Source organism: Sebastes umbrosus, chromosome 5 (assembly GCF_015220745.1).
Source record: "Sebastes umbrosus isolate fSebUmb1 chromosome 5, fSebUmb1.pri, whole genome shotgun sequence".
Classification (NCBI taxonomy): domain Eukaryota; kingdom Metazoa; phylum Chordata; class Actinopteri; order Perciformes; family Sebastidae; genus Sebastes; species Sebastes umbrosus.
The window spans coordinates 30,257,704-30,269,077 of NC_051273.1; the positions used below are offsets into that span (position 1 = coordinate 30,257,704).

The following is an 11,374-nucleotide window of genomic DNA, read 5'->3' on the forward strand; positions in this document are numbered from 1 at the left end:
ACTCTTAAATTCTACCCAGCAATCCTGTGTCTCTTAAGAACATTAATAGTGAACATTAATAGAACATTAACAATAAGAACATTAATAATAATAATATTAATAGACCATTAATAATGCCTTCCTGGTGCCTTCAACCCCCTCACCCTCTGTTCCCAGTATCACCATCAAATCCCAGTCCTGTCCCTCCTCCCTGACTTGGTCCTGTAGTCTTTTTGTCTTTCAGCCTCATACTTTTTACAATGAATTAGGATATGCTGCACATTTTCTTTAACACCACAATCCCCACACTGTTCCTTTTCCCCCATTAAAGCCAAAGTGCCATTAAGACCTGTGTGATCCAGTCTGAGTCTTGTTATGATGATTTCTTCCCTTCTGTTCCTTTCTTTATATTTCTTTGTTATGACTGACTTTTGTATTCTGAAATATATCTCCTTCCTTTCTAGTCCTCCTCCCATCTTTTCTGTCCATATCTCCACTCCTTTCATTTTAATCACCACTTTTCCTTCTCCCATCCCAAGTAAAACTGGTTCTGTTATTTCCCTTTGCAGTGAACTTTTTGCCAGTTTATCTGCAAACTCATTCCCTTTCACCCCCTCATCCCAACAAGTCCATACTTGAGCCTTTGCTATAATAACCCTTTGAGACACCTGCCCAGGCAACCACAGAAGAAGAAGAAGTCACGTGACAGGTTTAGCCGGTTGAACTTCCTGTTGTCAACTCAGTTAATAAGTGTTTACTTTCTGCTCTAACTTATCATTTAACTGGACCTGCAACACGTCAGGAGTGGACTTTATATGCAGGGCACATATTGTCGTCGGCTAAACGCACCTAAAGAGTCAAACTGATCCGGAACCAAACAAACAGGTCACCTAAGGCAACCTGTCAGCTAATGCTAGCTACTAGTAGCTGCAGTAGCTGGTTACCACAGTGAGCCGCTGAGCTGTGACCTGGATGTCTCTTTAGATTTAGCTTCATTAGGTCCTTTAAGTTCAGTCGGTGTGCTTCACGTGGATAATACAGTAGGTGTTCAGCTTGCTATCTAGCACCATGGCCAGTCTGCTTTCAATGCAGTGTGTCTCCTCTCTGAGGAAATCCGGAAGCCTGATTCATCTGAGATCTGCTGCTCTGAGCGTCGATAAGAGAAGCTACAGCAGCAAACAAGCCTCTTCAAACGAGTATCTGCACCAAAGTGTGGTGCCATCCATGCACTACCAGAAGAGCTTACCCAGGTAAGGAGCTACATGTGAATTTGTCATACACACATTACTCTAACACATAGCTTTCATTCAACATAACTTTAGTCTAATGTGAAGCTCAACTACTTTCTAAATGTCAGGTGGATGAATCAAGGTGTTCAGGGTTAGAGAAGGTGACCCATTCAGGTTTTAGATGAATGTAGGTGAGAGTGCACACCTGATTTTAGATCTATGACCACTAGGGGGCCGTGACATGACATCTACTGACATCTAACATGAGAGAGGCTCTCAACAGTTCCTCTTTGATAACTTTTCTTTTTTTTTATTGTTCAGGCTGCCCATACCAAAGCTGGAGGATACTGTCAGGAGGTATTTAGCTGCCCAGAAGCCTCTGTTGGATGATGACCAGTTCAGGTAAGTGTTTAGAAAGCAAATCAACCTTTTTAATTAAAGCAACAGTAGGTGAGATTGGAGCAAATATGATGACAGGTAATCTGAAAAAAAACATGTGCCGGATTTGTTCTTCTCTGTGATGCTGATGTAACTTCTGTCTCAAGTTCAGTCTAGATTTTTCTTCACCTCATTTCACCTCTGGCTCACTGCATAAAAGCTTCTGTCTTCATTGTTATGAGAGACTAAATATCTGCTTTATCATTCTTGATTCTGTATTCAATATTGTGAGGTGTTTTGGAGGTTTTCAAGGGATGTCAATAAGTTTTCTCTCTTTTGAAGATCAGAAATGGATGCAATAGTTTTCTATTTTGTTGCATCATTGCTTTGTGTGTAGAGTATAGCTCATCACAATACATGCCCTGAGGTAAAAGCAAAGTCTTTATTTCTTCTTCTTAAAGCTGCAGTAGGTAGTATTGGAGCAAATATGATTAAAAAAATATATTTTTATAAAACGGTCACTATATCCTGACAGTAGTGCATGAGACAGGTAATCCGAAAAAAACATGTGCCTCTCTGTCCTCCTCTGTGTCTTCCGGTGCTCCTAATGGCATCTGCAAGATTTTACAGACCGGAGGAAAACAACCAATCAGAGCCGAGCTGGAGGCTTGCCGTCTCTGAGCAGCTGTCATTCAACGGAGGCAGCGGTCAATCACTCGTGAACTCCGATCAAACTCAAATATGAACAAATATTCTGTTACTGTAATGCCTATGAGAAAGTTTGCGACCCGGCTGTCATGTTGAGATCAATTGAGGAAATACCAAGTACTGCCCACCAGCCGGAGCAAACTTTCTCATTTTACAGCTAAACCGTTAACTACAAGATGTTTCTAAAAACATTTGAGGTGAGAAATAGGCATTAACGTAACAGAATATTGATTTGTATTTGATCAGCGCTGCCTAGTTTGATCGTTGAGTTCACGAGTGATTGACAGCTGCCTCCATTGAATGAACAGCCAATAGGAACGCTCTCTCTCTCTGAGATGACCTGTGATTGGCCAAAGTCTCCCGTCACGGGCTAGATTTTTTAAAGCCTGAAAACAGAGCCATGAGGAGGTGCAGAAGTCTAGTTTTCTCTCAGATCACTTGAATTACAATATGCTGAAAGGTTATTATAGCATTTTTCCCCAATGATTCCAAAAACATTCTGCCTACCCCCACTTTAAATGATTTGAACCTTACTGGTCAATACTAACTACTTAATTGTGTATCCTTAGAACCACAGAGAAACTTGCACAGGATTTCCAGAATGGTGTGGGGAAACAGCTGCACGAGGAACTGGTAGCCCAGGACAAAAACAATAAGCACACAAGCTACATCTCAGGTGAATGTGCCATTCTGACGATTGCCATCCTGATATTGAGCATCTCAAATGCATACAATTACTAATGAATCTTTTCTTTCAGGACCATGGTTTGACATGTATCTTTCTGCTCGTGACTCTGTGGTGCTGAACTTCAACCCCTTCATGTCCCTCAACCCTGACCCCAAGACGGAGTACAACGACCAGCTCGTGCGGGCGACCAATGTGGTGTGTTCGGCGGTGCGCTTCATGAAAACACTGCGAGCCGGATTACTGGAGCCGGAGGTTTTCCACCTCAACCCGGCGAAGAGCGACACAGACGGCTTTAAGAAGTTCATCCGCTGGGTCCCGTCCTCGCTGTCCTGGTACGGAGCTTACATGGTGAATGCTTACCCCCTGGACATGTCTCAGTACTTTCGCCTCTTCAACTCAACTCGGATCCCCAAGAGTGGGAGAGACGAGCTCTTCACCGATGACAAAGGGCGACATCTCCTAGTTATGAGGAAAGGCAACATGTACGCGTTTGACATTATAGACCGGGATGGGAATTTGGTGGAACCGGCAGAGATTCAGTCCCACTTGAGTTACATTTTGTCCGACCAGACGCCAGAGCCGGCCTTTCCTCTCGGGGTCCTGACCAGTGAGAACAGGGATGTGTGGGCCGGGCTCAGGGACAAGCTGATTGCAGCTGGAAACGCAGAGGATTTACGGATTGCTGACAGCGCCCTTTTCTGCCTCAGCCTGGACGACGAAACCATGAGGGACCACATTCACATCTCCCACAACATGCTGCACGGCGACGGCTGCAACCGCTGGTACGACAAGTCCTTCAGCATCATTCTGGCCAAAGACGGAAACGCGGCCATCAATTTTGAGCACTCCTGGGGCGACGGCGTCGCTGTGCTTCGCTTTATGAATGAGATCTTCAAAGACACAACGGAGAAGCCGACTGTACACCCGGGCTCTGCCGCCGCCGTTGCTGCGGATTCAGCCTCCGCTGTGCGTCGACTGCAGTTCAACCTGGACGGCGAGCTGGAGAACGGCATCAAAAAAGCAAAGGAGAACTTTGACTCGGCCGTGTCGAAGCTCACCATCGATGCCATGGAGTTCAAGAAAGGTGGCAAGGAGCAGTTAAAGAAGAGCAAGTTGAGTCCAGATGCTATAGCCCAGCTGGCTTTTCAAATGGGTTTCCTGAGGCAGTATGGACAGACAGTAGCCACGTATGAGTCCTGTAGCACCGCGGCATTCAGGCACGGACGCACGGAGACCATCCGGCCGGCTACCGTGCACACAGACCGATGTTCACGCGCCTTTGTTTGCCAGCCGGGCCAACACAGTGTGGAGCAACTACAAGCCATGCTGAGCGAATGCTCCAAATATCACGGGCAGCTCACCAGGGAAGCAGCGATGGGTGTGTATAAGACATTTTACATGTATTTAAATACTCTACTACAGATATATTTCTGTAGTCTGTTTCTGACATGTCCCGAATTCTTTTTTTTTCCTACTTGATGTCAGTACACTTATATTGTTGGTCATTTTATAAGCTGCTAGGGTCATTTATTAACCCTCTGAGATCAATACCGACTTTACTGTCTTTCAGAGGCCGTAGCAGGTTCAGTTTTAGAGCTAGAGTGAAGATACAGATATCATATGAAACTAGAGGACATAAGGAACCTATTGGCAACAACTAGTGGCATTCAGAGGATGTTTGGCTTTCCTGGTTAAATTGACAATAAGGGGGTTTCTGAGCAGTTTCCAGAACAGAAGCGCTCGCCATCCAATCGCCGAAAAATTAAATTCTTGCAAAAATCTTAAAGGTTTTTGATACCAAATCACAGCGTGGCTTTTTCAGCATGGTGTTCCTCAAGGTCTTGGTGTTTTAATGTGGTATTTTGGAGGGATTTTTGATCATTTTGATCATCAAATCTGTGTAACAAATGGTATCAACCCAAAAAAATGCTGCAACAACTTATGAGACATAATAGAGCATGGGAATGGCCATCATATACTTCTGTCATAATATTCTAAGCCCTTATACACGTTCTGTGGGTTTCAGAGGGTTAACAGGAAAGAACTTAATATCTTCTAACATTATCTACTAAGAAAATGACTGCATTGCACCTCATGTGCACAAGATTAAAAAAAAAAAAATGTCAGGACTTACGTAAATGAGCGATTTAAAAAGTGGTCTTAAAACACACACACACACACACACACACACACTCTGCTTTACTAACCACTTGATTTTCTTCCTCTTGCCAGGCCAAGGTTTCGACCGTCACCTGTTCGCCATGCGATACCTGGCCAACTCAAACGGCCAGGCTCTGCACAGCCTGTACACGGACCCAGCTTACGCCGCCATCAACCACAACATCCTCTCCACCAGCACCCTCAGCAGCCCAGCCGTGCACCTCGGCGGCTTCGCCCCGGTGGTGCCCGACGGGTTCGGCGTCGGCTACGGCGTCCACGACGACTGGATCGGCTGCAACGTGTCCAGCTACCCGGCTCGCAACGTCCACGAATTCCTGCAGTGCGTCGAAAAGTCCTTAGAGGACATTTTCGCCGTCCTGGAAGGGAAGGCACTCAGCTAAGAAACAAGCGTTAGCCGTCACCACAGAGAAAATAATGTTTGATTTTTAAGGAACAGTGATGGTGAGCGTGGTCATCATTCTCAGCTTCCCAAGTTATTGATTAACTTCTCTGGGCAACCATGCAGAAAGTGAGATGAATAATATATTTTACACACTACAGAAGAAACACACACAGCGCTCATCAATATAAATATATATATATATTTTCGCAGTCAGATGGGTGGGACTTTAAATGCATTCTTTGAAGGGGTCTGGATATTACCGTAGGTATAAAACAGGATCTTGTCAGTTTATCAAATTTGAGGTGATTAATTGAAACCAAAGTTTCTAGTGTCAGCCCTCGACTGCGGATACAAGTCATAACATTTATTGTATAATGAAAACCACATTGAACATAAAATCCTGGAAAAACTTGTTTGAACTGATTTAATCCACTGGCTTTCCAATGCATCTGTGTATTCAGCAGTCTACTGTAGCCTAACATTAAATGTTGAATGTGTTTTTTTTGTTTTAAGGTAAGATAATACAGTGACAGGTGACAAGATTCACAGTGCTGGTCATATTATTCATGCAGCAGCTGTTTTTCAGATGTACAACTTCTCTGCAATACAGATTACAATATGGAGTCAGCTTCTGTGCCTTATGAAAATGTGAATTTAACAGCACAATTGCAGATTGTCACTTCTATTTAAATTATCATCAGTTTGTCATTTACAGCCTTAGTGGTGTGTTTGAATGTATTTTGAAATAAAATTTGAATTTGCTCCACGATTTCATGTTTGTGTCTTCCCATTTTACTATTTTACCAAAAATTTGCATTTCTATACACTAGAATATAATATATTAAAATATTTAATTAAAATGAATCACGATTGTCCATAGCTATTTGTAATTAATTGCAAATTAATCACTTATTTATCTGTTCAAAATGTACCTTAAAGGGAGATTTGTCAAGTATTTAATACTCTTAACATAGGAGTGGGCAAATAATAATAACATATTGTCCAGAAACCCTCACAGGTACTGCATTTAGCATTAAAAAATATGCTCAAATCATAACATGGCAAACTGCAGCCCAACAGACAACAACAGCTGTCAGTGTGTCAGTGTGCTGACTTGACTATGACTTGCCCAAAACTGCATGTGATTATCATAAAGTGGGCATGTCTGTAAAGGGGAGACTCGTGGGTACCCATAGAACCCATTTTCATTCACATATCTGGAGGTCAGAGGTCAAGGGACCCCTTTGGAAATCACCATGACTGTTTTTCCTCGCTAACTTTAATAATAACTTTGGAGCGTTAAATAGCGTCCTTACCCAAAAAGCTGGCATGACATGGTTGATCCCAACGGATTTCATAGGTTTTTTAGTTGAGCCCGCTACAACCTAAAAATTGTAAGTTGCATTAAAGAAATTAGTGGCATTAAAGCAAATTTGAGTTAAAGCGTTATTATTGTGTTAACTTTGACAACCCTAATGTAATATAGAATATATACTATGACATTCTCATTAAAGGTTAAGCCATGGTGTTGATACCAGCAAAGGACACTTGTAATGAAATGTTATGAGTTGCTCAGAGAAACTGGATATTTTTCTCACCCTTTATTTAAAATAAAAAAGTTCCACCAAAAGCAAATGTACAAATGCGGTAGTACAATAACAGAAAGAAACATTAGCTAAAGAAATTAAAACGAGCGGAATCCACATTTAGATGGGCTTGATCTTGAAGTGTAGGCCGATGAGACTGAAGACGAGACATTTCAGATCCTGCACCAGGTAGTAGAACACACGAAGACCTTCAGGGTCCCTGGAACACAGCGAAATTTGTCTTTAATATCAAACTTAAAACTTTTTTTTTTGTAATGTTAAGCCCATTCATCACTGATATACAGTGTCTACTTTCCCAACTCCTGGATAAAGTACTCACTTTGACTGGTTGACGTCAATCAAGGAGCCAATTTTGGAAGTTGTGAATGAAATGTGCTCATCTCCAATGACGATCTCCAGTTCCTGTGAAAAGGAAGGACAAAGAAAGGAAAGTTATTTTAAGGCTTCAAAAACGTTTTTTTGTCAAATTGATCATTGTGGAGTGTCAAAAACTTGTGACCTGTCAGACTTCATGTCCATGTGATCAACAATGGAAAAAATATCAATGGGTTGACCAAATCTTGAAAGGTAGGGTGCTCTGCAGGTGCTATCAAAATGTGTGACCCCCCCATTTAAATAAAATCAGGTCATAACAAAATACTTAAGGTTAGAAAATCGGACCTAATTCAGATGAAGCAATCAGAATTATACAAAATTACGGAACTTGAGAGAACATGGGCAAACATTAGAGAGATGCAATGATTAATCGATTAGTTGTTAACTATTAAATTATTCACCAACTATTCTGATATTTGATTAATTTGCTTTGAGTATTTTTTTTTTTAGGGAAAAGTCCAAGTTCTCTGATTCCAGCATCTTAAATGTGAATATTTTCTGGTTTCTTTACTCCTCTATGACAGTAAACTGAATATCTTTTACTGATCCACATTTTTGTGACATTTTATAAATAAACAACTAATCGATTAATCAAGAAAATAATCAACAGATTAATCAACGATGAAAATAATCGTTAGTTGTAGCCATATCAAAAACGTTTTTGGTCAAATTCATCATTGCGGAGTTGATTTACTACAGGGCCAGTGCCGATATCAAAATCTGTGAAAGGGTCCATGTGATCAACAATGGAAAAAATATCAATGCGTTGACCAAATATTGAAAGGTGGGGTGCTCTGCGCATTTAATAATATCAGGTCATAACAACAACTTTTTCAAATAGGGTCAGAAAATTTGACGAGACAAGAAATTCAAATGAAGCGATCAGAACTATACTTAATTACAATACTGGAGAACATGGGTAAACATGGCAAATAATCTGGTCACTGACGGTGAACTGAGACACGAACCTGTCTGCCAACTCTGTCAGGAGGCGGCCACAGAGCGTCATCTTCCTTGGTGATCTCACTGTCATCGATGATCCTCTTCAGCTCCTCCATCACACTTTTGTGTACATATGCCTGGGTAGGGGCACAGAACAGAGATGGACCAGGTTAAATTAGTAAATGTGTGGAAGCTGGGTCATGGATATATATAACACAGATATGATGCGAGAATATATACATACGATAACGATAATACTTTATTGTCAGACAGGTCTGAAATTTGTTTTGCATCACAGCAGCTCCATTTGCAACATCACAGAAAGGACAAAGACAAGGATACATCTCAGATATTGACTATCTTAATGTCAGAATATGAATTTTATGATGTTTTGACTGAGAAACAAGAAATCTGTCTGCTTGGTTGATCATCATTATCACAACTCCCATCCCCGAGTTACGTACAATACTGCATGAAAGCACTTTGAAACACATTGATATCGCAGAATATAGTCAAAGATATTGTTCTTATGTTAAGAGTGCTATTGTCTAGTATCAATGCTATGCTCATGTATGGTTTTTCTTTTGTTCCTTTTCCCAGATGATGGTCTTTGAGGCTAAATGGTTGTGGAAGATGTGTATGAATGTGAAATTTATATATGTTTGGAAAATGTTAATGTTATTAGTGTAACACAAATATGATGTTGTATATAGTATGTATGTGATAAATGTAATGTACTTGATTTCATAACCCAGGAAGACTAGCAGGTGCCATTGATTTCAGCTAATGGGGATCCTTTTTAAATAAATGAATAAATGCTGGATGCTAATGAAGGAAACCCAAACAGCATGGACTGCACATGAGCCTGTTAATGAGGTAAAGTTACAGTGTTTAAAAACATAACTTACCTCTTTCCTGATCATGACGTCGTTCTTGTAGTTGCTGTTGTTTGCATACCTCAGTTTACCTGCAAGAAAAGATCAATGAACAGTAGAAATGTTAAAACAAAGCATCACTTTTAACTCAACTCATGACTTAGTTTAACCACCTCTACAGGCCACATGGCGCTCACACACTCAGGAGAGCATACCTGAATCATTACTGCATTAATAATGCATATTGTTGCGGTATTAATTCAGTCTAGACTTTAACTATTATCATTTATAAGACAACAGAAACCAGAGAGAGAGTTTGGCGCTCGCAGCTCGTTCAGAGTGCTGCTGCGGCCTAGCTAGCTGTTAGGCTAGGCGGCTAGCTACGTTAGCTTAGCATCAGGAGAGCTAACACATTTATTTATATTATAGTTAAACTGAACTCACCGTCTGGTCTGAACTCAAACTCCAGGAACTCGTGTCCAAACTTCCCCTTGTGCCCGACATAATATCTCAAATAGAAGTCACTTGTTGACATGTTTGCTGTTTCTGGTTCAGTCTGCGGAACTAAACTCAGTAAACTCAGCTAGCAGGAGACGCTGAGAGGAGACACCATGCACGCATGCGCAGAGGGGGCCCGGCTGAACGAGGCGCTATGCTGCCCTGAGATTTGTCTTTCAGGATGTAAGGCAGCTTTATTTGTAGAGCACATTTCAGCAACAGGGCAATTCAAAGTGCTTTACATAAACATTCAAGAACATTGAGACAAAGTGCAAAAGAACATTAAGAGATAATTAAAACAGTTATAAAAACATAAAAACATTAAAGATTAGACAAATAAAAACAAGCTAAAAATAAAAGCGGGGATAGAAGCTAAAATAGAGTATAACATATAAGAGTAAAAGCTCTAGTGCAGTATATAAGATCATTGTCTGGTTTAATAAAAGGCAGCAGCAAACAGGAGAGTTTTAAGCTTTGTTTTAAAAGAACTCAGAGTTGGAGTTGGTCCTGCAGGTTTCTGGGAGCTTGTTCCAAATATTTGGTGCATAAAAACTGAACACTGCTTCTGCATGTTTAGTTCTGACTCTGGGGGACACTAAGCAGACCTGATTCAGATGACCTGAGAAGGAAGGAAGTTCTTATTATACTATCTTATTATACTATGGAGGACCTTTTTTATTTTAGAAAATATAAGTACAATAACAATATATACATACAAAACACATTTAAAAAAGTAAAACAACAACAAAAAACACACCTTTATAGAGAAAAAGTGATACAAAATCAGAACAGAATTTCATCAGTCCAAAATACAACCATATTGGCAAGAGGTGGCAACTGAGATCCATAAAATAATTGGAATGAAGTTAAAGTACTCATTCATTACACTTTACTTTGGAAAAATACCAGAAATTGTTTTACACAAAGATAAATATTTAATGAAGATTCTCTTGGCAAGTAGTAAGAAAGCCATAACTCGAAAGTGGTTGCAGACTGATCCTCCAACATTAGACCAATAAATGTAAATGAAATGAAATATATTGTATGGAAAGACTCACATTTATTTTAAGGCTTGAATTGGAAAAAAAAGTATTGAGTACTGGGAAAAATGGATTGTGTATTTACACCAATGGTTGAAGTGTGACATCTTATACTAAGATGTATTTACAAAAATGTACTGTGATCTGACATTGTAACACCCATGATGACCTCATGTTCTTCGTTCTTAAATAAAAAAAGAGTTTAAAAAAAGAAAGAAAAAGAGTTTCATCGGTCCAACAGAAATTTATCAAACACATAGTTAGTTCTGATTGCCTTCTTACTCTTAATATTTTTTTTTTTATCGTGGTGCCATATTGTCTCAGTTCTTGATAAAAAATGTTCAAAATGAGGTTTGTAGTCTGACCATCTCTTCTTGCGAATGTGGAATTTTCCCAAAAATAATAAAAATAATAATAATCTTTATTTGTATAGTACCTTTCTAAACATAGTCACAAAGTGCTTGCACAGATACAATAAAATACAGACAAAAT

General features: G+C 40.2%; 2 protein-coding genes across 2 annotated transcripts; one reads left to right on the forward strand and one right to left on the reverse strand.

Moving 5' to 3' along the window:
* The first annotated feature begins 653 nt into the window (after positions 1-653).
* On the forward strand, positions 654-6,319 carry cpt2 (carnitine palmitoyltransferase 2). The gene is made up of 5 exons (XM_037770531.1): positions 654-1,229; positions 1,530-1,610; positions 2,864-2,970; positions 3,053-4,360; positions 5,215-6,319. Exons 1-5 carry the CDS (start codon positions 1,048-1,050, stop codon positions 5,541-5,543), a joined length of 2,007 nt encoding a protein of 668 aa, XP_037626459.1. The 5' UTR covers positions 654-1,047; the 3' UTR covers positions 5,544-6,319.
* Positions 6,320-7,117: 798 nt separating this feature from the next.
* On the reverse strand, positions 7,118-10,007 carry magoh (mago homolog, exon junction complex subunit). The gene is made up of 5 exons (XM_037768797.1): positions 9,789-10,007; positions 9,378-9,436; positions 8,496-8,606; positions 7,472-7,554; positions 7,118-7,351 (listed from the first exon to the last, which is right to left on the reverse strand). Exons 1-5 carry the CDS (start codon positions 9,877-9,879, stop codon positions 7,252-7,254), a joined length of 444 nt encoding a protein of 147 aa, XP_037624725.1. The 5' UTR covers positions 9,880-10,007; the 3' UTR covers positions 7,118-7,251.
* Positions 10,008-11,374: the final 1,367 nt, after the last annotated feature.